Source organism: Esox lucius, chromosome 20, assembly GCF_011004845.1.
Source record: "Esox lucius isolate fEsoLuc1 chromosome 20, fEsoLuc1.pri, whole genome shotgun sequence".
NCBI classification, from domain to species: domain Eukaryota; kingdom Metazoa; phylum Chordata; class Actinopteri; order Esociformes; family Esocidae; genus Esox; species Esox lucius.
In genome coordinates, this window is record NC_047588.1 from 37,360,326 (window position 1) to 37,385,331 (window position 25,006).

At 43.8% G+C, this 25,006-nt stretch overlaps 3 protein-coding genes across 4 annotated transcripts; 1 reads left to right on the plus strand and 2 right to left on the minus strand.

Annotated features, from left to right (window-relative positions):
* The first annotated feature begins 314 nt into the window (after positions 1 to 314).
* On the plus strand, positions 315 to 7,450 carry ednrbb (endothelin receptor type Bb). Of its 2 annotated transcripts, XM_020041001.2 has the most exons (10): positions 315 to 627; positions 1,386 to 1,652; positions 1,805 to 2,285; positions 2,442 to 2,554; positions 2,801 to 3,005; positions 3,350 to 3,490; positions 4,147 to 4,280; positions 4,370 to 4,478; positions 5,066 to 5,200; positions 5,462 to 7,450. In XM_020041001.2, the coding sequence occupies exons 3-9, from the start codon at positions 1,854 to 1,856 to the stop codon at positions 5,198 to 5,200; spliced, it is 1,269 nt and encodes a 422-aa protein (XP_019896560.1). In that variant the 5' UTR covers positions 315 to 627; positions 1,386 to 1,652; positions 1,805 to 1,853; the 3' UTR covers positions 5,462 to 7,450. The 2 variants fall into 2 exon arrangements, with proteins under 2 accessions (XP_019896560.1, XP_010882802.1); XM_010884500.2 differs by lacking the exon at positions 315 to 627 and having other exon boundaries at positions 1,382 to 1,652.
* A 6,153-nt stretch (positions 7,451 to 13,603) lies between these two features.
* On the minus strand, positions 13,604 to 19,266 carry cnmd (chondromodulin). Its single transcript, XM_020041002.3, has 7 exons — positions 19,134 to 19,266; positions 18,832 to 18,966; positions 17,712 to 17,852; positions 17,496 to 17,609; positions 15,603 to 15,756; positions 14,851 to 15,044; positions 13,604 to 14,330 (listed from the first exon to the last, which is right to left on the minus strand). The coding sequence occupies exons 1-7, from the start codon at positions 19,191 to 19,193 to the stop codon at positions 14,106 to 14,108; spliced, it is 1,023 nt and encodes a 340-aa protein (XP_019896561.1). The 5' UTR covers positions 19,194 to 19,266; the 3' UTR covers positions 13,604 to 14,105.
* A 1,517-nt stretch (positions 19,267 to 20,783) lies between these two features.
* Positions 20,784 to 24,695, minus strand: si:ch211-199f5.1 (protocadherin-8). The gene is made up of 3 exons (XM_010884502.3): positions 22,081 to 24,695; positions 21,768 to 21,966; positions 20,784 to 21,491 (listed from the first exon to the last, which is right to left on the minus strand). Exons 1-3 carry the CDS (start codon positions 24,505 to 24,507, stop codon positions 21,172 to 21,174), a joined length of 2,946 nt encoding a protein of 981 aa, XP_010882804.1. The 5' UTR covers positions 24,508 to 24,695; the 3' UTR covers positions 20,784 to 21,171.
* Positions 24,696 to 25,006: the final 311 nt, after the last annotated feature.

Below are 25,006 nucleotides of genomic sequence, written 5' to 3' on the forward strand. Positions count from 1 at the left end.
TTACGCTTTTATACATCTCAGAATACCCTCCTAAATGTTCAGTGAACAATCACACTGAGGAAACACGGAAAACATGCTGTTGGCAAATTAGAACAAATCTGACTGATTGCGTGAAGTCGTGCAACTAAATTAGGGAGTTCTATTACCTGCCGATATAGGTGCCTGTGCAGGTGTAGGCCACTTCGCACAGTGTCAACATTGTTTGCTTCCTGTCCCTGAGCCAGGTGCCTCGTTAGAAGTCCATCAAAATGAAAGTTCACCATTAGTAATGTTTACTAATTTAGGATTTCTGTTTTCATAATGTAAAAGAGATTGTTGTAAAAAAAAAAAAAAATAGTATCTGCCTAACCAAAGAAAACTAGTCTGAAAACGAAAAATGTCAGACAAGACATGTTGTAGGCCGCTACATTCATAGCTAAATCGTTAATTTTAAACAATCGAACCTTTCCTAAATTCAACTATCCTGCAAGAGTAGCCTTATAAACTAAACTACAAGCACATTTTGCTAAATATGTTATCTCTCTAAACTTTAATTGAACCTGAAAAATGTCTTACATTATAACTTCCTCATCGACGGAATTAGTCCTGGCACCGATCTTTCGTTTATCCTCACAAAGCATTGCACCGGTAAGCACGTTAAGCTCATCTGCCTATATAATCTGTACATTAATCAGCAACAAACACATGAAACAACGATGCGGTGAACATATCTCATAGACATAAGATACATTATTACTCACCCATTCTAAGAGGTGGGTTGTCCATTTCACAGACTTTCAAAATATCAACCGACGCAACTGGTGGGCAAATGTCAATGTTGTCAGATAAACGTAGGTGCCTGTCCTTCAGAGAAATGATAACCGGGGCTTTGTCACGGGTCAACTGCCCCCCTGGGTTTTGCACGTTCTTCGCTATGAATGGAGCGGTGGAAAGGTCGCTTGTGTCCAGAATATTGGAATATTTCGCACCACCATCTTCTGTCGAACCTGTTAGCAATCTGCTTTCCTACTGACATTGACAGCGTTTTATTGGCTAAAACCTCATGAATAGATGCCCTATTATTTCCGAAATTCAGCAAAAACCGTGCAGACCTCCGAGACACCTGTAACGTTTGTTTTCTTTTTCTTATTGTATTTTGGCGCGCGCCAACAGTTACTAGCTGTACATTTTATAATTTCATCACGATGTGCAGAACAGTATAGTTGCCCGTTAGGCCTGTGATTTAGCGCCTGAGCACCTCAGCATGAGTACCGCAGGCTATCCTTTACTCAAGATGGATGTTTTAAGAGACAGATTATCATAGGAGTCACACATAGTCATTTTACGTTATGTCCTTAAAAAGCTATTTTTAGCATTCAAATACTGTTTTTATACGGGACTTGCAGGGCTACGAATAACACTGGATTCAGAACACAGCAATGTTCTGTATGACCTGAGCAGAGGACTAGACCAGTGACGCCCTCATCCAAAATGATTCATCACAAGAAGTCATTGCGCTGACAGATTGATGACTAACCGTGCCAATAAAATCTCCTTCTATAAAACCCTAATCTTAGTATGAGGCCCAGTTTGCATGTGCAGTCTACTATTGGCTCTGCGCTATCTGATTGTGGGGAATAATTTGACGCCGGATCAATTTGGACATGCAAAAGGTAAGCCGACATATTTCAATGTTATCTATAATTTTACAGACAATCTTCCATGCTTCTTTTCGTAATCAATAGTCTTTACACCAACTTGATTAGTTTTTGGTATCATTCCAGGCTATAATGTGTCCAGTAATGATTTTCATTCTCATTACCAGGCTGCTACCTGGGGATAAATTACAGGGCCTTTTGAGGAAATCATCTACAATGGAAATGGTAGCTCTTGTTCTATCTCTGCTGCTCACCAACGGAATTGTTTTAATCAGTGCAGCGGCCAGCGATCAGAATTCACCACCAGCACCCGTTATTGAATTCTTTGAAACAGCCTCTCCAGGTATTGCAGAGCTTACTGAGGGGCAAACGCCCAATGGCTCCTCTCCCTTGCGCAGAATGCCAGAAAAGAGCCCCCCGCCCCATCCAATGTGCTTAGTCTCAACTGGCATCAGACACACATTTAAATACATCAACACGATGGTGTCTGGTCTCGTTTTCGTCGTCGGAATAGTTGGAAATTCGGCTCTGTTGAGAATCATTTATGAAAATAAATGTATGAGAAGCAGGCCCAACTTTCTCATCGCCAGTCTTGCTTTGGGGGACTTGCTCCATATTGTGATAGACATTCCAATCAACGCTTACAGAGTAAGTTGTTAGTAGTGCGGGGTGCTACCGCCGGCTGACAGAAAACATTTACATTGATTTGATTATCATAATGGGCAACATCTGATCAAAATAATGTAGTGGGGTTTTGCGCTTGTGCTGAGTGCAAATGTTTTTTGTAATGAAATGTTTTTGCAGCTCATGGCTGAGGACTGGCCGTTTGGTCTGGCGCTCTGTAAACTGGTTCCCTTCATCCAGAAAACAACCGTTGGGGTCACAGTGCTGTGTTTATGTGCCTTGAGCATTGACAGGTGAGAGGGATACGCGTTCACGCTGCGGTTCCCAGGAACTATCGAATGACTGTGTTACATCCATCTAGCATGGCAATCACAGAGAATGCATGTAGAGTAATATGGTTGAGGTTGACTTATATTTAGATTACAACCACTTAATGTCTTTGTTCAAGGCACTGAAATTCCTTTTTGTTGTAATGTTTTATTTTTATTGTTCGTAACAAAACGCTCCCTGGCCACATCATTTCCCTATTGATTTTCTAGGTATCGAGCTGTTGCGTCCTGGAGTCGAATCAAAGGCTTTGGGACTTCAACGTGGACAGCAATAGAGATACCTTTCATATGGGTAATATCAACAATCCTGGCTGTGCCAGAAGTGGTGGGCTTTGATACGATTACAATGGACTATAAAGGACAACATCTGAGGATATGTCTCCTTCATCCCATGCAAACAAGCCAGTTCATGAAGGTAATGTCAGTCCTGAAAAAATACAATAATACAGATAACAAAAAAATAAATAACCTGCTTGATGATTATAATTTTTTTCAAGAAAATTCAATAAATTAAATTGCACTATTGTGAAGCCAGTGTGCCTTTCACAGCGAAGGTTTACAAATATAAACAATGTAGGGTTCTGGCAGCAGCAGGTCCTGACTTTGGTGATGGCCTACAAATACCAGGGGGGAGGGGGGGGTGTTGATGGAACATTATCACTGGAGTTTATCATCATCATTATCATTGCATTCCAGGTAGGTAGTTTCAATCCTGAAACAGCCGCACTGACACTCTAATTTACTATGTTTTCATAACAGTTGTATAAATCGGCGAAAGACTGGTGGCTTTTCGGCTTCTACTTCTGCATGCCGCTGGCTTGTACAGCTATCTTCTACACCCTAATGACCTGGAAAATGCTCAAGAAGAAAAAGAACACTGTTAGCGACTATACCAAACAGGTGAGGTGCAGACTTTTAACCAGTCAGACCGGCAGTAACGCACCTGGTTTAACCCGTCAGACCAGCAGTAATGCACCTGGTTTAACCAGTCAGACCGGCAGTAATGCACCTGGTTTAACCAGTCAGACCGGCAGTAACGCACCTGGTTTAACCAGTCAGACCGGCAGTAATGCACCTGGTTTAACCAGTCAGACCGGCAGTAACGCACCTGGTTTAACCAGTCAGACCGGCAGTAACGCACCTGGTTTAACCAGTCAGACCGGCAGTAACGCACCTGGTTTAACCAGTCAGACCGGCAGTAACGCACCTGGTTTAACCAGTCAGACCGGCAGTAACGCACCTGGTTTAACCAGTCAGACCGGCAGTAACGCACCTGGTTTAACCAGTCAGACCGGCAGTAACGCACCTGGTTTAACCAGTCAGACCGGCAGTAATGCACCTGGTTTAACCAGTCAGACCGGCAGTAACCCACTTGGTTTAACCAGTCAGACCGGTGCCCAGGCTATGATTATTTGAAGCAGGTTTGTTCGTGCTGGGGTGAAAGGAAAGCCTGCTCACCCAGTAGCACTCCAGGACAGGATTTAGTGTGTAATATCCTTCATTTTATGATGCATCATTAAAATGTCCGGCATCAATCTCCTTATCTTTTTTCACAGCGTCGAGAAGTGGCCAAGACAGTGTTTTGCTTAGTGCTTGTGTTTGTCCTCTGCTGGTTCCCTCTGTACCTGAGCAGAATTTTAAAACTCACCATTTATGATGAGAAGGACCCTAAAAGATGTCAGCTACTGAGGTAAGGTGGGATACATACGATTGGCACAGCTTCTTTTTTTCCAGTGGTGTTTTCAGCTACTTGTTTGATGCTCTCCACATCCTCCTTAGTGTCTTTCTTGTCCTGGATTACATTGGGATAAATATGGCATCGCTGAACTCCTGTATCAACCCTATTGCTCTGTACATGGTCAGCAAGCGATTCAAAAACTGTTTCAAGGTAAAGTTCTCTATCATCTTACTCATTGTTTGATATATGAGTGGCAGGAATCCTAGCTAGAGCACCAAAAGTTTGCAAATCTCTAGTCCCTCCCTGAGCTGGCAAGGATTGTTTTTTGTTATGTCCCTGAGCAAGACGGTTTACTAATTCCTTCTAGGTCAGTGCTGTAAACTTACCAGATACAGTAAGGATAAATAAATACAATTAAAATAAACACCAGTTCTTAATCCTTGAAAGAGATAAGGATAAAAGCTGAAGTGAAGAATGAAAGTGAAGGATGACAGCTGATGATGTGATGCATTTTGTGCCAGCCCTTAGTCAAGGTATATTGGCTGTACACAACAAACCCCAGAGAGACCTTATTGCTATTATAAATTAGTAAAAATGTTTTTTTTAAATACCACAGGAACAATCTTTTTTTTGTCATACCTTTTTGTATAAGTTTTTGTGTACCTTAGCTTTCAGCCAATCAGCATTCAGGACCCAAATTACCCAGTTTATATTAATTCATCGAGTTTGAGGGGTTCAGTGCTGACTATCACCCTGAGACTATTTTGGTTCATTGTCTTTTTGTCTGTTTCCCTTAGAAATGCCTCTGTTGTTGGTGCATACCGCCTGAAGTATCGGATCTCGAAGATGTGCAGTCTATCTTAAAGTCAAAGGTGCCGGAGCAAGCCTCTGAGAACAGCAACATCAGAGCTAATAAGCCTCCCTCCTCCTGAGTAAGATGACACTTGACTGTTTAATACAACATATTACTATAACATATGCGCCAACGTTTTTTCCCCCTCTTGCAATTCATGTTGTGATCCTTTTTTGCTTCAGTTGGCATGAACGTTTCATGAACGTTTCCCTCTAGTCATTGCCAGAATGGATTATTCATTTTTTACGAATGTTTAATGAATGTAAATCCAAGACTGCATTTGGTTTTGAGCACTAATAAAATGCCTTCCGCCTAACAAGAAGCACTGTTCCATTTACAGGTTGGATGTCCCTCACCGTCTGAGTTTCCATTAATGACCTCATCGCCTTCTTCCTCATGGTCTTCAGTGGTTCTGTAGACTCTATACAGCCCTAAGCGTTGTTAGTGGTGTAGTGTTGCTTAGTAACAGAATCTCTATCACTCTCTGTTGTGAGGCTGTCATCAGTGGAACATCTGCTTTGGGCGTGAGCCACTCAGACAGAGAATGAGCCTGGCCTGACTCGTATCCCTCGGGCCTCTTCGCCGTTACGTCATGTTTCACCTACAGCCTATATAGATCACGCTGACTATCAGCTGATCAGCCCCTGTCGGGAACATGATTGCGTTTTTTTGATCCGATGTTTACCCTGAAAAGTTTGCCTAAGAGGCACTTAGCCTTGGCACCTATCCAGCCCTGCAGAGTCCTTTCCACCTGTAAAGAGATTACCCTCAAATGCCGCTCAGTTTCTAGCAATGCTACTGTACCTTGGAAAATGCATTGAGAATTTACTGAGAATGTTGGAATAGCTTATAACCGAATTAGATATCCTATTCAATGTCAGAAATGTGTCAGAGAGGGCATGACAAATTATTGGGACACAAATGTATATTTCGGTCTCTCTGAGAAAAAAAGACATTCTTTTACGTGGATTTAAACACTGGTGTTCCTCTTTCAGTTAGCACTCCTAGAGAAACCTATAAAATCGGAGATACCAGTGTATGCTGCCTTCAACGCTGAATGACTGATTGATGGGGCCCTATTTTTAATGCATTGTTAAATGTGTAATGCATGAAGAGTCTTTATAAAAGACCTGAGTGGAAAAGAAGGAAAATGGAGATGACAGAATGGGGTCAGGAGGAGGAGGCAAGAGTTGACACCTGATGGCTCCTGTCACAGGACAAGGCAAGCACAGATAGGAAGCATTTCTTCAATCCAATACCTTATCAATCTACTCAACTATTTTAGGTATGAATTATATTGCTCCCTGTAGCGTTTGGAAAGTTTTACTTTTACAGAGAGAGGTTCACTTTCAACAGGATTTATTATTGGCTGTCAAGGCCAGATTATTTTAATGTGCAATATAATGTTTTCCTCATTCTGTTTCTGGGCAAATATGTGTATTGTATGTGTTTGTGTGCGTGTGTGTGTATTATTCATAAGGATTTCAATACGTTTCATTTTACTTTCTGTTTTGGGATTTATGATGATTTATACAAAGAAATAGTCTATTAAACATTACCCATGATTCAATTCATGGATAACAATGTTGTTTATGTAAGATATAACTCCAAGGTAACTCTTAGGGGCCCGTGCCAGTTCCTGCTTTTTTCTTTTGATCTTTAATGAATATAAATGTCAAACTCATTCCTATTTATACATTTATGTATGATTTTTACCCCTATTGTCTTATTCCAGTGCCAGAGTGCAACCTTGTATTCCTCCTTTGTGTATTTCAATTCTCATTTAGACGTATCAACCAGCAGGTTGTGCTAAAGATTTAACTGAATCAGTCTCAGCTGAGCACTTCCAAGTGCCGTGATAAACCAGAACAGATAATGTCTCATCAAACATCATAATCGGATGATATAAAATAATCACCACGCATCTACCAAACAATCGCAGGGATAATCATCCAATTACAGGCTAATTTGAACCACATCCTTTTGAACCTGTGTACAATATTCATGTTTCTGGTGGTGGATGAAGGGCGGAGTGGAAGCGTGCTTTTCAACCCACACTGCTTTGATACCTACTGTGATGCAGACTCCTGCTCTTCATCTCATTCCTTCATCTTCATCTCCCTGTCTCACATTGGACCTGCTCCAGCGATCTGACAGCCCCGACACACACGGTGAAAAGGATGCTGGGCTGAGGCACAGATATCGGGGTCATGGAAGACTTGATCCTGTACAGCACAGCCAATTTATGTTGTTTTGATCTAGTAAGACGATCTGGATAGGCGAATGGAATATCACATGGAAACAAATCTAGTATACTCAGACAATGCAAAGAGGGAATTGGCTTGTCTTTTTTATAAAAATGTTTTCAGCAATCATATTGGTTTTGTATTTATTTATTGCCAATATTTTTCTTGCCTTGTTGACTTTGTATCTTCTGTTTGATCCTAATGTTTCTCTTAAATTACAACCTGCTCTCAGGGGAAAAAAGTAACTTTGTACATTTAAATTCCTCACATTATTTAAAATATTTTAAAATGTGTATATACTATATATACTGTCTCATGTACTCCCCAGAGACCAGTAGCATGTGCAGCTCCCTATCATCAATTATCATTGGACCTTGTCCTGTCACACTAGATGCCATATCACATGGCATCTAATGATGTGCTGCTCTCCAGTTCCCTGCAGTATACTGTTATGACTGGCAGATGACATTGAGACAATCATGGCCTTTCATCCCCGGAGACTGTGACGTCAGTGTCAACTTCTGCAAACGAGAGAGAGGGTGAGAGAGGCGAGGAAGGAAGCAGTTGTCTGAGACCTTCCCTAAGTCATCTCTGTGCACACAAGCCCCAGATATGGCTTCCCATGGTGGCGCTGAGACTCCCCAGACTGTGGATTTAATTAAACAGTGTGAAATTAATTAATCAGTGTGGTGGCAGGTAAAGGGACTTCTCACTGGAACGGCTCACACAGCCCAGACAAGCATTTCACGTGTGCTGACAGTTATTAATTTGCTGTATGTTTTATTATAGTACGTGATTATATACAGAGATGTGGTGAAAAGCGGGGGGGAGATTAAAAAGACTTGCGTGGAAAAAAAGTCTATCAAAATAAAAGTCTACCCCCCCCCAAAAAAAAAAAAAATCAAAGTGCGAACCTGTGTTTGATCTGTTCTATAAATTAATTAAAAGTTTCACTTCTGTATAATAATTTGGTGCAAATTAGATGGAAATGAGATAAAATATTCATTTAGTTATCTGGGGAATCTGCCTGGAGGGCTTTTTCGTCTTCAGTCTGGCTCAAAATGCCGTCCATATGGCAATTATGTACAGTAGTGCTGCCGGAGCACTGGTCTGATGCCCATTGGCAGAGAGGAGACTGCCTGTGACAAACTGCTGCTAGGATCTGATGTGAGTGTGGGAAGATAATGAGGCTGTTGTAAGCCTTAAGTATAGATCCTGCCCCAGGGATGGCGTATCTGAGCGCTCAGACTCTCATTGTTGCGCGCGCTGCTGCGAAGGATTAAAAAACACATTTACTTTCTTCCCCACAAACTTTGTCAGCACTCGCAGCAACACTTTGGACGACTTGCACTTTCATGTTGCAAAGCCTCTCGACGTTTGTGCGGAGGAGCTACTCGCTTTTGCTGTTTGCATATGTGATGTCTTGATTTGTGCCTTGAGATATCTGTGACTCTTCTGAGGCGTGTTCAGAACGGGACTAGAAAACCACTGGAAAGGTTTCGGCAAAACACACTGGGAAAGCCTGAAATACAATCCAACTGTACTACTGCCTGTATATAACGTACATCGTATATTTAATAGTACCTTGCTCTCCAGACATTTACAAACAAGGTAAAGAGGCAGCAGGTGGTCAGAAGGCACTGTGTATTTGTTCTCAGGGGCGGTAAACCTTCCTGAAAGCAAGTCGATACACTCCCTCCCCCACCCTCTGTTTTATCAAGATAACACACCTCCATCATTGTGGCTTCATTATTTTTTTTCTCCCTCACTGAGATGCTGTTTGAAAACTCACACCAGACAGACCCACTCTCTGGGTCTCCACCGTAAAAACCAATCACACAGTCCTTTAGAATGGTCAGCTAACACCCATACCGTCTCCACCCACACACAGGTCTGTGATCTGAGTGAAACAAAATGACCGATGCTGCTCAGTGGAAGGCACAGAACAGCCAGGTAGATGGTGCGCAGGGCATGCATGGGAATGCTAGCAGCACCCAGGGGAATTCCTCACTGTTTAATGAATAACAGTGCTTCTTCGTTGCATGCAAGCAGATCCATATAAGCAATTCACAGTCAGAATGGACTGGAACAAACAAGGCAAGCCTTCTTGTACAGAACCAGCAGGCATTTAATTAATGGGCATTTGGGGCTTGCATACTAAACAAGTAAGAGGGAAGCCTGCCACACAGCCTCGGGCGGGAAAACTTCAGGAAGACCTGCAAACAGCAGGAGGTGTCAGGCTACCGGGCAGTGCTGCTAGTGGCCACTCAACCATGGGATTAAAAAGCTTTTAATCTGTGTACAGAAACCGTGCTCATTCTCAGCATACCAGGGGAAGAGAAATTAATCGTGTAGGTGGTTGTTGTCGGCATCGCCACGGCACAAAAAAAAGTACAGGAGCTTTTCTGGCAAAAAATAAAAAAATCCACTAACAATGAATGCATGTCAGTGCTCTCTTGTGGAATAACATAATGAGCCGGTCTAAAAGGTTTTCTGTGTACTGGTGTAGGTGCAAAATGGTCTGTCACTACTGCTTCTTCCATTCATGTCTGGATGTAATGGCAAACGTGCAATCAGCTGCAGGGAATTAATGCCAAAGGGTGGCTCACACTGCTGATGTGTCAGAGGAAACAACAAGCCACTTCCAACAGGCCACCTCGAGAATTCACGGAAAATTCCAGAAAGTGTGAAAGCTCTATTAGTTAGCACCCAATGTATCAAGTGAAATTGTTACTGGCTAAAGTGTCCACACTGTGTTATACCAAGGTTATGTACGTGCCAGCGAATCTCTTCCGAAAGAAGAAAATGGCTTGTTTTTCTTGCCGGTTTCACGCGGCTGCTTCGAGAACCCTGCCAGCCTGTCTTTTTTTTTTTTTTTTTTTTTGATGTGCGATGATGAAAGCGCAGGTGGATGCGAAAGAGAGACTGGCACTCCCCGTCCGTGGGCTGCCGTGTACTCTGGCTCCCCATTAGTACGGGAGTGAAGGTTTGCAGTCTGGCTGCTGGGCACAGCGGGGTCAGTGCTCACAAAGGCCTGTTTGTTCCCTGGCCTGAAGGGATCCCTGGGTAAGCACGGCTCCAGAGGGGAAGACAAACAAAAAGAGGCACTCCTGTCTCACACTGGGGCCGCCGCTTCTCCAGCACATTCATCTCGTCCACCCTCTTGCGGGGGGTACATTTCTCTTAGAGGTGTGGACGGCGAAAAGGAAACTCGTTTTTTTTTTAGAACGCAGCCAGGGGGATACCATAACTTCTGTTGTTCTCTGCAATGGATTTATCTCAGTGCAAATGCCTTTTTTTGGGAGGGATGATTGTGCAGAGTTCTATTATTTTTTTACTGGGTTTGCATAGAGGAAAGCCATTTGGTCTTCCTGGAACCAACTAGTTAATATTTAAAAGCAACTAGTATTTAGCTGTTTGTTAAAAGTAACATTTTTTCAATCAAAGTTGATTGTATACTAGTACTTATTCAAACTAGTTGCTACTAAGGCTTTTGCCACTTTAAAATGTTTCTTAGTTAATATGTCAATAGAAACTAGTACTTATTCCAAATTAATTTGTTATTTTTACTAGTCATACATGTAATATTTTATGTCATTGAACATTCGGGGGCTCTGCTCATTTAATATGAACCTGCTTCGACTGCTTTAGAAATTCTTACTAGTCACCCCTCCAATTTCACTAGTCACGATTTAATAGTTACTAGGGCTAATTCGTTAAGACCCTATTCAAAATTTCAGCAGTCCCAATTTAAGAGACACAAGTGCTTAATTGTTAAAGCCTAATCCCTATTCAAGATTTCAGTAGTTGTGGTTTAATAGTTACCTGTGCATATTCATTGATGCCTTGACCCAACCCAATGTTACCAGTCACTATTAAATACTAGTAGTATTTCAGCAACAGCTTGTTCCAAATCAGAATGATATCAAAATGTTTTGTCTTGAGATCATGTTTTACCTGTCATCAATAATGACTAGCTAACATTCCTTGTTAATGTTCTTGATTTTTTACATCAGGGAATGGAAAAACTATTCGACACAACTCTATTTCTTACAATTGCAACTCGTTGAAAAATATTGAAATGCACCCCATTTCATAAATGCTTTGTGGAGAGGGTGCCCCAGATCTCACTGGCAAATGTTGGTCAGGGTGGGTGGAGCAATCCAGAGCTGGGGACTCTGGTCTGTTTTGCCCCCGCTGTGAATGAATTCTTTATTAATCCGCCAGCAATAAATCAATAGACCGCAACTGAGCCTGACCTAAAAAGCCTTGTTGAAAGCCTCTCTCAACTTTTTGTCAAATTTGTACCATGACATTGTCCATTTTTCTACTTTATGCGGTTATATAGTGTTGAATATTTAGAAGATGATTAGGAGCCTAGTGTTGTAGTTTTCTTTGTTACCACCAATTATCAGACTTCTCAGTATCTGTAATCCAATGTCTCATTAATTACTTCCAAATGTACTTACATTTTGCAGTGTGTAAATGGAAACAATTGTGAACAAAAGAATAACAATCAGAATAGTGATTATTGGTTTTAAAATGAGTACTAGTAAACCTATCAATTAGTGAAAACATTTGTTATTAACATCTGCTAAAAAGGTACTAGTATCTTATCAACCTTTGAGGTAGTTACTGTTAACTAGAATATGTACAGGTAAAAAAAGTACAAGTTGCTTTTAAATGATGACTAGTCAGTCCCAGGTAATAAAACGGCTTGCGATACATCTGGGTTGTCTCTCCCCTTGTCTGCCTGTCTGTAGTGTAAGAATGTGACTGAATAGCCAACAGATGGTAAGAATGTTGGTCCAGTAACCGGAAAGTCACTAGTTTAAATCCCCAAGCCGATACAGTGACAAAAAGCTGTGCCCCTGAGCAAGGCACTTAACCCTAATTGGTTCTTTAAGTCGCTCAGGAAAGCAGAATCTCGTAAAACGTAATGTTTTCCCAACTGTTGTTACTTTAACAGTGACGTATCCACACCGCAGAAATTGTGACAGTAGTGGCCTTTGGTTAACTGACTCTAGCACATCATCTCCATTGACCTTGAATAACATAAATACATTCCATACACCACAAGTCTAACTTTGTTTAACTAACGTTCATATCACTCGGAGATCCCGTAGGCTCCAAATGATCAATTCATTACCGCATGCTAGTCCCTATATATCACACACGCGCTGTCTGGCTGTGACGTCCACAAGATCAAATGAGAGGGAATAAAGTGCAGCCCAGCCTCTGACTCCTGATGCTGTCAGGTCAGAGATTCAATACGCCGCTGCAATCTGCAGTCCAAGTACAACTCCATTATTGAGGGGACTTTAAAATGGGAGCTATGTGACACACAGCGGGTTGATTTAGTTTAATGACCACGACAGTGACAGCGCGGTGATGGAAATCGGACTTCCCCTGCAAATGTACATCACTTCAGGGTACTTGGGGCTCTTTTAGCGGCTGCACTCCAGAGCGCGAGCCATCAGGAGGTCCTGGATATGTCACGCTTGTCACCTTCCTTTAAGTGCATCTGCAGACGTGGGAGGGGATTAATATTGGATAGCCTGCGGAGGCCCGAGACACAAGGCAGTGTCTTATCAGTGCTGCAGATGTGATAAGCACCTCGACCCGTGGAAAAAACCCAGGAAAGATCTCTGCACCGAGGCGGGCATCTCTTTGTGTTTCGCCTTCACACCGTCGAATTCTTCCGACGACGCTCTACAGAAATATCGGGTGCAATTTCCCATCTGTTGTAAATTGACGAACGGGGATCGTCCCGTGTGAAATTGACTCGATCTCAGCATGACCCTTTTCAATTATTTAGGAAGTTGCCATATGGCCTCAGAGATAACTGATCTGATTCCCTTTGATTTCTCGATGAGCAAACCTTTAGGACATGTACTCCAATCTTGGCTGTGGCGGAAAATGGGTTGGCAGGATCTTGTAATCATGTTGTGGTCGCTTCACCTCCCTCCACGCTCCTCTCTTGTTTTTCACCGAAATGTCATTTTCACCAAAACGTCCTCACAATTGCACCCGACACTCATTTCGCATTAGTTCACGTCAACGAAGATGTCGACGTGCACAAATTACATTGCCTTCAACCTGGCGCTGGATTGTGATGGGAATTGCGTTAACCGTTGTTGTCACTTCGGCTGTAACTGCAGGGCCCGGTACAGCTGAAATAACAGAACTAACATGGCTCGGATGGACCATGAAAACCAGCGGTATTACAGGGAAACTATACAGTCAAATAAACTGTACATCTTTATTAAGCATTAATATAATCACTGAATAAACTTCAGTACATTCCATCAAATACAGTATAGTGCAAAGGAAGCATTGATAGGCCAAATGTTTACAGAAAAAATTTGGTGAAAATAATAACTCCGACATCAAAAGCTAGAAAGTGCTATGCTACATTTTTTGTTTGTTTCTTTCTTTTCTTCAAGTATAGTCTTCGGGGAAGGTGTACATGCTGTATATGCTAAATATTGCCTCCAGGGTCCAGGTGGAAATTTGTCTTAGCCTGCATTTTCTCACTAACTCATGCGCCGTGGTCCCTGTTTCATCCTAACAAGCATAAGCCTGCCGCTATCAGGTATTTACATCCAAATACGTACAGTTTCAAAATAAATACCTGCTTATGAATTACATTACCGCTGACAGAACATTACCTTTTGAGACTTCCTGTGTATTTGGGATAATCTTTTACATTTGTCCTGAGATAACGGGCGCCCATGATCACACGATACCCATGATGCGCGCCACCCACCAACGGCACGGCAGGATCACCCGACAGGCAACACGGCAGCCCCTGTAGTTGTACGGCCAGGGCCAGTGGCCACCCAGGGGCTCGCAAATCCTCTGGCAGTGGGTGTAGCTGCGTCGGCACTCCGAGCAGCAGATGCCCCTGTGATCTAGCATGGGGTCGAAGGTCACGGTGCCGTCCTCCCCCTCCTGGTTGCGCTGTGGAAGAGGTAGAGGAAGGTAGACTATTCCCGTTTCCCGTTCAATCTTTTCACACAAACCCTGCACGTTACGTCCTTTCTTTATTTTTTTTTCTTTATTTTTTTTTATTCCAACAAAATACCAAAATCCCCACATTTCTGGCAGGATGAATTAAGTGTGAGGTGGACGAAGGAGGCAGCGATTTTCACTCCAGTGGGTGACATGCCAGGCCATAAACATGTGGTGTCAGATAGCACCTACTGCTAGGGCCCTCACATTGCAGCTGCTTACCCACCCGCTTGCCCTGTAGCACTGCATTCCATCCAGTTAGCATTGTGTGCGTGTCCGCGCCCATCACCCACTGTAGTACGGGCCGTCGAGGATTTAATGACATGTTCTTTCCCCTAAAGCTGACTTGCAAACTCATCATTCCGTGAAGTACTTTACAAAGAACGCCTGGGGGAGGGGCTAAAATAAAACCAAAACTCAAAAGAAAACAACTCCTCTTTGGAGTGTACAGCATTTCCTGGCCACTCACTTGGTAGGGGTTCTCCGGGTTGTAGGCGGAGCCCATGGCGGAGGTGCCCGTGGCCGTCTCCTCTGCCGCGGCTCTCTTTGAGGTGCTATTCGCCGCACGGCTCGGCGCGTTCCTCTCCTCGGCAGCTGCCTCAAACCCCTCCGTGTCAAACTGACGCGCGGCTCTCTGGGTGTCTCGCCTTCCCCTCTCTCCGCCTGCTCCAGGCGGCCACAGGAGGCACGGGTATTGGGTCAACAGCCACAAGACACGCCGCACACATCCTCTGAGCACGGCTCCACACAGGCCCTCTCAGGCCGGCTGAATCATTTAATTAGTAACAGTGATATCAAGCAGTCCTTGCATATTTCAAGACCATTCTCTTTTAATGCGAGGGGACCTATATGTTAGGACATATATGTTCCGCGGTGTCAGTTGGTCTCGCTAACGCTCTAGACACAAATCGAGGCGGTAAAAGCATGTTAATAACAGTAACGGGTGAAGGAGCATTGAGTGACTGTCTGTATTCCTGAGCGAATGACCAGGCCAGTACTACTGTAAACAGAAAACAAACAAGCAAAATCCTACATCTCCTGCCTTGTGGTTTCCATGGGTTCACTTCTCGCCTCTCAACCATATCCCCATAGACGTCTACGACCTTGTAAAACCGTTTCACCTCATTCTAGAATAGCAAACCCCTGCTCTGCATCCTCAAACGCGGGCTTCTCATTCTATCCCCAAACCACTTGATGAGGAGGACGGGTTGTGAAAGGAACCTTTAGGATACGTGGGGTGGAGCCAGAAGATGGGCAGGTCTCCGCAGAAGTCCAGGATTTTGGTGCTGAGGAAGCTACTGTCCTTCAGGGACTGGTCAGCGGACACCCAGACCAGGGACTCTTCGTCAAACTTGACTGGCATGATTTCATCCTCCTGACAGGGGAAAAGACGTCTCATCAGGGCATTATTTGAAAAACCTTTGTCCACAGGCTGCCTGCCTCACCATAATAATTGATTCATTCATTTTACATTAATAGCATTCCATTAGAAATGTACGTAACGTAATGAACTTGTTCATGTTGAGCCTAAACGAGGGTTTAGTACTGTAAATTACATTTAGAAGGCACAATCCTATCTAGAACTGAAGAGTTCTATAGTTTTATTTATACACCAATCAGCCATAACATTATGACCACTGACCGGTGAAGTGAATAACACTGATAATCTCATTATCGTGGTGCCTATCAGTGGGTGGGATATATTAGGCAACAATTGAACATTCTGTCCTGTGTTAGAAGCAGGAAAAGTGGGCCAGTGTAAGGATCTGAGTAACTTTGACAAGGGCCAAATTGTGATGGCTAGACGACTGGGTCAGAGCGTCTCCAAAACTGCAGCCCTTGTGGGGTGTTCCTGGTCTGCAGTTGTCAGTACCGATCAAATGTGGTCCAAGGAAGGAAAAGCTTTGAACCGGTGACAGGATCATGGGCGGCCAAGGCTCACTGATGCACGTGGGGAGTGAAGGCTGGCCCATGTGGTCCGATCAAACAGATGAGCTACTGTAGCTCAAATTGCTGAAGAAGTTAATGCTGGAACTGATAGAAAGGTGTCAGAACACACAGTGCATTGCAGTTTGTTGCGTATGAGGCTGCGTAGCCGCAGACCAGTCAGGGTGCCCATGCTAACCCCTGTCCACTGCCAAAAGCTCCTACAATGGGCATGTGAGCATCAGAACTGGACCACGGAGCAATGGAAGAAAGTGGCCTGGTCTGATGAATCACATTTCCTTTTACATCACGTGGATGGCCAGGTGCATGTGTGTCGCTTACCTGGAGAACACATGGCACCAGGATGCACTATGAGAGGGAGGCGAGTCGACGGAGGCAGTGTGATGCCTTGGGCAATGTTCTGCTGGGAACCTTGGGTCCTGCCATTCATGTGGATGTTACTTTGACACGTACCACCTACATAATCATTGTTGCAGACCATGTGCACCCTTTCATGGCAACGGTATTTCCCAATGGCATTGGCCTCTTTCAGCATGATACTGCGCCCTGCCACCAAGCAAAAATGGTTCAGGAATGGAATTGAGGAACACAACAATGAGTTCCAGGTGTTGACTTGGCCTCCAGATTCCCCAGATCTCAATCCAGTCGAGCATCTGAGGGATGTGCTGGACAAACACAATATTAGGCGGGTGGTCATCATGTTACAGCTGATCGGTGTATGTTTATATACTCTATAAAAGAAGTCAAATCTATTTGAGGTAATATGTTGAGTTAGAACATTAGGCTTTAGTAATGATATATAAAGGATACAGTACCAGGTCAAAGGCTTTGTAATGTTATATAAAGGATACAGTACCAGGTCAAAGGCTTTAGTAATGTTATATAAAGGATACAGTACCAGGTCAAAGGCTTTAGTAATGTTATATAAAGGATACAGTACCAGGTCAAAGGCTTTAGTTATGTATAGGATATAGTACCAGGTCAAAGGCTTTAGTTATGATATATAAAGGATACAGTACCAGGTCAAAGGCTTTAGTTATGTATAGGATACAGTACCAGGTCAAAGGCTTTAGTTATGTATAGGATACAGTACCAGGTCAAAGGCTTTAGTTATGTATAGGATACAGTACCAGGTCAAAGGCTTTAGTTATGTATAGGATACAGTACCAGGTCAAACATCAACGACTGCTTGTGTAGTGTCTCCACCCCCGGTAGGTTGGCTTTGATTTGAGATTTTATATAACACTTCTCACCTCTCGAGAACCGGATTCCTGTAATTCCCTGAAGTCACAGAGATGGGATATTTACACTCACAACTCTGCTACTTTCCTAAGTTCATGCTATCTCTCCATCTTGGAGGGAAATTATTTTTTAAAAACTCACAATGTGAAAGTCATGAATCTCCAACGCCTCCTCATTTCCACTCCCAGTTCGGAACCTTTCCAGATTGTTGTCAGAGTCAATTTCCATGGATCCCTCTTCCACCTTTCCATTGATGCTCAGACTGTAGTGTATATTGTACACCTGAAGGTATTTAAAGATGGAAAGTTACAGGCCTATCCAAGGTACATTATGCATAATGCATACAGTATAACAGCCATGAAGGTAAACAATAAACAGCAAACATGCAGAATAACTCCAATTAACTTACAAAGGAGCTATGAGTAACAAGAGGTCAAAAACACTGTTTTTAGAACTCAAACATACAATTATAATAGCTGGAAATAGAGCAGGCTTTCTAACGACATTCTTCCCTGTAAAGTCCTCCCTTGACACAAAGGCTTTAAAAACACATTCCCCCTTATTCTCCAGAGCAGCACTAAAAAGGAGGTTTGATTGTGTAGTCCAATCACACAACTGATTTTGAATATAATGTCTGAGAGGAGAGCAGCAGGGCTTTGACATGTATCCATCCTCTTGAGATGTTCGCCCTACAGGTAAGCACATTCTAACATAAATATGCACGTATCTCTGAAGAGACAGACACCAACAACACCAGGTGGTGAATGAGTTCCATGGCCAAAATATTCAAGTTAAAGATGTGTGCCTTTAATGTTAATTTTAATAGGTTGGTCCGTAAATATTCATAATTTTAATAAGATTTGTCCAAGCAACCTTAAAATAAGTTATACACAACCCGCCACATCTTCCTCTGCTAGGCTACCGCTCGACTCCGTATGAATGATGAATTAAGCACTTTTTCCAGGTGAGTACTTATTCTGTATATCTACAGGGCCTGTTCGCGGACAAAGATTAAGCCTAATACTGGACTAAAAAATCATGTTCAATGGTAATCTCCCTTTTATCTAACTTTTTTTTTGTCCAGGACTAAGCTTTAGGCAATCTGCGAAACTGACCTTCAGCGTTTGACAACAAAAAGGTGTTGCCACTCAGCCGTTATAGGAAGACCATTAAACATTTGGTGCACATCTGCATTTTAACTGGTAAATTGCGTTGTGAAATAACACATACTGAAGCACGTGAAGGGTACATCAACTCTTACATTTTTTTCACTGACTTTCCAAAGGTAGAACGCTCCAATGGATCCACAAAGCATCAACACTGCTCCCGCGAGGAGACCTGCTGCCCCAAATCTCAAGAGACGACCGACAGCTACGGGTGGCTTCGTATTATATGCCTTCAATAAAGGTCAGAATGCTAAGTACGCAACAATACACAGAATCATCATAAAAGCAAAAAAATAAATAAAGAAACCACATTAAATGTGCATTTCGTACTTACTAGGCTGTACATAATATATTCGGTTACTTTTAGGAATATACCTTTTTAGGATAATCTACTTACAGGTGGTAGGCATTGTTTAAAAGTATCGGCAAATGGGATTTTCTGTGAAGTCTCTACCATGATGCCGTCGGTATTGGCCTCAGCGCTGTTGATTCTTTCACTGGAGATGTACAGAAGTAGCCTACAGTTCCGGTAGCAGCCTACTTGGGTGTTAATGACGTGCCACTGACGGAGGGATTGAAGAATTCTGATATTTGAGAAACGATACTTGTGCATTTTTTGACAATGATGACAAGGATAACGATTATGATGGTTTATTTATCTGTTACTACCTACCACAAGTTGACGTTAGTTTATGTTTGTTTAAAGCCCCTGTAGCCACAAGTTGGAGAATGATTTGAATATGTGAACATGTTGCTTGTCTAACATATCTGTGAGGCTATTGGCTAAATAAACCAGTGTAAGCCTAACTTTTCATCCCTTATGGGCGGTTAGCATTTGAATGTTCATGTTTTTCACCACAGCTTAATTTCACAATAAGATTAAACGTAGAGCTTATGTCTGTTACAGATTTTAATTTAACGGATCTACAAGAATCCTGAACAGTAAATTGACAGTGAAGTTTCACCTAGCTTATACCAAGAGGTTTAGAACATGATGGCACACAAGGTAATCTTTCTTCGTGACATTGGGATAGCTGATCTCACAGGAGCGCAACCTCTGACGCTACATTGTAGTTTTATTGGGCTACCCTGACCCTGTCAGAGTGGATTTCAGCTGGACTCGAAATCAAGCGTGGCTTATTGTGGGTTAGAAGAATGTGTCTTGTCTCCAGAATCTTATATTGGAAGTCTGTGTGATTAGATTGACTAGTCAGTCCCTGTGTTGAACCTGTTCCACTGAGACAGCGACTGTAGAGCCATCATCTCCTCGTCTGTGTCCTGCTAATCATGACTAAGTGAGAATGTGGAACTGAGACCTCCAGGGACTTGGATGTGAACTGCCATAGTTGCTTAGAAACAGGTACAGGCCAGCTCACACTGTCTCTTATAGGACGACTGGTAAGCCAATAGCAATTCAGAGAGGTGAAGTGATTTTGACCTTCCAGACAATTCTGAATTGGACAGAACAATTTGGATTTAATGAGTAGTGCATAATGGGTATGCAAATTTGTCATCTACATTGTTTACTTTTTTGAAACACTAGTTTAGTTTAGGGAAAAATAAAGCCCACCTAAACGTGCTACTGGCCCGCTTAAAGTAAATCTAGTTTCCCTATGTTTATCACTGTTTGAGTTGCGATCCTTTGCTGTTCGTTCGTTTTTGAGGGTATTAGCCCTTGAGGTTTGCATTTGAGCAAGCAATTGTCTGGCTAACTGAGGTTATTTTGTGTGCTTTATAAATATTTTCTGCTGAGCATACCTCAGTCTACACAATTCCTCTGAGATATGAAATAATGCTATGCAGCTACCGTCATGTTGGCTGTTTAGCTCTTCACATGGTTACCTTTGTTGAACTCACGTCCTCCTAATTGGGATGAAGTTAAGCCGTAGCATTTAGCTGTAACCTAGATAATCACCACTGTTTTACTAATTTGGCAGTCAGGAATACATGTCCCGTTGTCCTTAGCCTAGGCTAGGGAAACTCACTGAATCAAAACGAAAGTGTGAAACCACGCCTAAGATTCACATACAGAAAAAAAGTGGTTTATTTTTATTTGTGCAATGTAGTGACAAAATCTACTAAAAACATGGTCATATTTGATATTGATTGTTTCTCACTTGACAAAGGGCCCTTTCAAACTGAAGGTCACATGGACATGCCCCTGAAATATTAAAAGTTCAAACATGCTCTTCAAAGTTCATAATAAAATTGTTGTTTACACTGAATCATTATGAAAAATATATTCTTAATGTACAAAATGTTGCATATTACACATATAAATAAACAGTCTTACAGTATATAAGGAGACTGAAGACGATCACAGAGAAAACACCGACCGCAACACTTACATTGAAACAAGAGGCTATACAATATGTAAATATGCATAATTCTCATTAGGTGATTTTGGATGATTATAGTTCTTTGATCTAGATTGATTAGGAGTGTCCATACTCCGGAAGGGATACCTCATCCGTCTCTAGTATCCTTGCTGGTGTTGGTGGACAAACCAGAATATAATCAAATTCCTGGTGCTGGACTTTCTCATAGACGCTCTGCAGACCGTTGGTTTTGGGCAGGTGGGCCTGTTGGTAGTAGGCGTCCCTCTGAAGGGTGTTTCGTGGCAGGGAGGCGGTTTTGGAGAACGTCGTGAGGTGGGCCCCGTTGGAGAGGCTGGTGTTGGGTCTGGTGGCCGAGGGACTCCAGCATCGGTCCGAATGGCCCAGGACCTTACACTCACTGGTGCAGGCCCAGAGACCTGTGGAAAACGCACGACGGCAGAGCTGTTAGACCTTGGCGACACACGCCACACGCGTCGGGGGGGGGGGGGGGGGCCGGGGGACTACAGCCTTACTTTTATGACACACTATTATGGTTTAATGTCTGACAATAAAAAGCCCGGGGGGGGTGGGAGGGGGGGATCACAGGGGGAATGATGCCTTCCGGGGACTTTTTAATGGCGTGTCATCGTTGTGACATATAAGTGCGCTCGGGAATCACATTAACAGGCAGGGATTGATATGCTCGGCCTTACTGTTTAACGGCGGGGACTCTTTTTTGTGGCCGTCCCCGCTGACGTCGGAGTCACTGTCGTTGAAGTCGCTGTCCCCTTTGCCACTGTCCTTCCCGCTGAACTGGGGGTCGCGAGCCGAGATGGTGGTGAATGAGTTGCCCTTCCGTATGGTTATGGGCCGAAGGGTGTCTTTCCTGTAGCCAGGCAATGTTGAGTAACCCTGTGACGAAGCCAACACAACACACATCGGTTGTCACGGGACACACACACACACACAACAACAGCAGCAAAACAACTGGCTGCTGGTCCATGCAGTGACTCACTTGATACTGACCTCCAATTTCGCCTCCATTATCCGGTTTTGAAAGACACACTCTTTCTCTGCCCCCCTGCAGTCTGGGGGGGGCATTTTCACTGCATTGCCAGGGGCCAGTGGGGCTTTCTCGGGAAAAGGATGCACGTCGAACACGTTGCTTTTGTGGTTGGCGATCAACGGATCAATATGGCCGCCGCCTCCACTCTCCACGCGCGGTGCGTCGTCTCTCTCGCCGCACGCCGCCTCTCCTTTCTCCCGCTTGCGCCGGCTGCAGGAGGTGGTGATCAGGATTATGGCCAGAAGGAGGAGTGAGCAGCTCCCGGCCAAGACGATGATGATCGCAATGGACATGTCCCATTCAAAGGCCTCCTCGCTGTAGTTCTGGACCACGGCGGGCACGCTGGGGGGCGTGCCCTCGATCAGGTTGAAGTGCACCGTGGCCGTGGAGGTCAGCGAGGGCGTCCCGTTGTCACTGACGGCCACGACGACCCGCAGGGTGTCCGACAGGTCGTAGGTCAGCTGACGGCTCACGCGTAGCGTCCCGGTGACCTTGTTGATGGAGAAACCCAGGTGCCCCCACTCTGTGATTTTGTAGGACAGCTGCGCGTTTGCGCCTTCGTCGGCGTCGGTGGCCCTTATCTGGGTCACGACATAGCCTGCCGGTGCGTCCCTGGGCAGGAAGACCTCAGCGGAACCCTTGTTGAGGACGGGCTCCACAATGGACGGAGCGTTGTCGTTCTGGTCCACGATGTTCAGGTTAATGACGGCGGTGCCCTGGAGCTGGGGCGAACCCCCGTCGCTAGCCTGCACGCGCAGCTCGAGCTGTTTCATGACCTCGTAGTTGAAACTTCTCAGGGCATATATTGACCCTGAGATTGCGTTAAGAGATACAAAGGTGTTGACGGGAGAGCCCATTAAAATACTGTCTAAGAGTTTGTATGTGATTTTGCCATTAGTCCCCAAGTCTTCATCTCTGGCCTCAACTGTGGTTATATAGGCCCCCGGTGCATTGTTTTCAACTACGGAAACTTCGTAGACGGGCTTAGTGAAGTGCGGGGCGTTGTCATTTTCGTCGCTTAGCCGGATGGTGTATTGTGTGATTTTTCTCAACGGAGGTGACCCGAAATCTTCGGCCATCACGGTTAAATTGTACTCGCTTATCTTTTCCCGGTCCAGGGCAGCCGCGGTGACGATCATGTAACTGTCCTCGTAAGCCTGCTGGAGTTTGAAATGGTCGTGACCGTATAAGGTACACCGAACCTGGCTGTTGACGCCCGAGTCTCTGTCCGAGGTGCTGATCAGCGCCACTAGGCTGTCCTTGTCAGCTGTCTCGCTGATATATGCGATGCCCGTTGAGATGGAGGTCATTGGCGTTATACTGATTTCTGGGGCATTGTCATTAACGTCTTTGACCTGAATTATTATTTTACATACGGCGGGGGTAGGGTTAGCTCCCAGATCAGACGCCTGCACGTCTAACTCGTATGTTTTTTTTGTCTCAAAATCCACTTGGTTCTTGAGCGTAATGCGCCCGGTTTTACTGTCCACTTCGAAAAGTTCTCGGATCTCTGCAGAAACCTGTTTTCCAAAACCATAGACCACCTCTCCATTTAATCCCTCATCCGGATCAACTGCATTTAGGTCCAATAAAACGAATCCAACCGGTGCATCTTCGGGCAAAGTGACTGAGAAATTATTCTGGTCAAAAACAGGGCGATTGTCGTTAAAGTCTGTAACTTTTATTGTTATTTTCGTAGAACCCGACCGAAATGGGTTTCCTCCATCTATGGCAATGAGCTCAACCAGATAGGATGCCTGAGTCTCCCTGTCGAGCTCTTTCATTAGCACCAACTCCGCATATTTAACCCCATCCGCTCTCAAAAGCACATCAATAGAAAAATGACCGTTGACAGAAATCTGATAGTTTTGAATGTAGTTTGATCCGACGTCTGCGTCCTCGGCTGGGTCCAAAGGAACACGAAACCCAACATCGGCATTTTCAGAGATCTCTACTGTAGATTCCTTGTTTGGAAACTCCGGGGAGTTATCATTAATGTCCTTTACCTCCACTTCGACATGGATCAATTTGTACTTCTCCTTTGAAAAACTGACAACATCAAAAGTGATTAGACACTGTAAAGTGTGCCTGCAGATTCTCTCTCGGTCAATTCTCTCCCCGACAATAAGCTCCCCGTCGCTTTCTCTCACCCTGATAAAAGAATTGTTGAATTGTTTCATCATTCTGAAATTAGTCTTGGAGCTAAAAGAGGGACTCAAGGACATGTCCTTGGCCAGATTTCCGATCACTGTTCCGGGATTTCCCTCCTCGTTGGTCTGGTATTTTAGAGTATTTCCCTCACACTCAGTCACTGAGACAAATAACATTTGTGCTATTGACAATCCAAAAATCCACCGATGCCAAACCGTAAAAATGCCACGCATCATTTTTAAAGCCACAATGGGTTAGTTACTTTGTTTAAGAGCCTCTTCACTTTCACTCAACGATTAGATGAATTCACTCGGTGAAAATTCCTTCCGTCTAGAGTGACATCAGCTTCTCCGAACTGTGCTGAAAGTCAGATGTTCATCGCGCGCAGCAGCCAGTCAAGCAGGCGCGCTCGTTGCCGCCCGCCTTCCACACAGAACTCCAAATCCTGCAGTGTCGGGGAGGTTTATACAGCTCCCCATGCTAATGAGACGAAGTGTGACCAATCCCCCGCTTTAGAATTAAAAATAGGCAGTGTGAAAGACCTCTCTAAGCCTGTTTTCAATACGTGCATAGAGCTAAAGCATCAAAATAAAAAGATTGACTCCTTAGAGTCAAGTTTTATACACTGGCTTTTATCATCTGCAACTTTGTTTGCTTTCCCGTGGTGTGTGTGTGTGTGTGTGTGTGTGTGTGTTTGTGTGTTGTTGTACGTTTATTACAATACCATTGGTTTGA

Bases quoted from the DNA above. Each gene is read 5' to 3' on its own strand.
- si:ch211-199f5.1 (XM_010884502.3), bottom strand. From the start codon at position 24,507: ATGATGCGTGGCATTTTTACGGTTTGGCATCGGTGGATTTTTGGATTG. The intron at 21,967-22,080 runs GTCAGTATCAAG...GCTTCGTCACAG, and splicing joins TAATGGAGGCGAAATTGGAG to GGTTACTCAACATTGCCTGG. The intron at 21,492-21,767 runs GTAAGGCCGAGC...CGTTTTCCACAG, and splicing joins AGAGTCCCCGCCGTTAAACA to GTCTCTGGGCCTGCACCAGT.
- cnmd (XM_020041002.3), bottom strand. From the start codon at position 19,193: ATGGTAGAGACTTCACAGAAAATCCCATTTGCCGATACTTTTAAACAA. The intron at 15,045-15,602 runs GTTCCTTTCACA...CGCCTGGAGCAG, and splicing joins CCACCCCACGTATCCTAAAG to GCGGAGAGAGGGGAAGGCGA. The intron at 14,331-14,850 runs GTGAGTGGCCAG...CCTCTTCCACAG, and splicing joins ACCCGGAGAACCCCTACCAA to CGCAACCAGGAGGGGGAGGA.
- ednrbb (XM_020041001.2), top strand. From the start codon at position 1,854: ATGGAAATGGTAGCTCTTGTTCTATCTCTGCTGCTCACCAACGGAATT. The intron at 2,286-2,441 runs GTAAGTTGTTAG...ATGTTTTTGCAG, and splicing joins TTCCAATCAACGCTTACAGA to CTCATGGCTGAGGACTGGCC. The intron at 2,555-2,800 runs GTGAGAGGGATA...TTGATTTTCTAG, and splicing joins TGTGCCTTGAGCATTGACAG to GTATCGAGCTGTTGCGTCCT.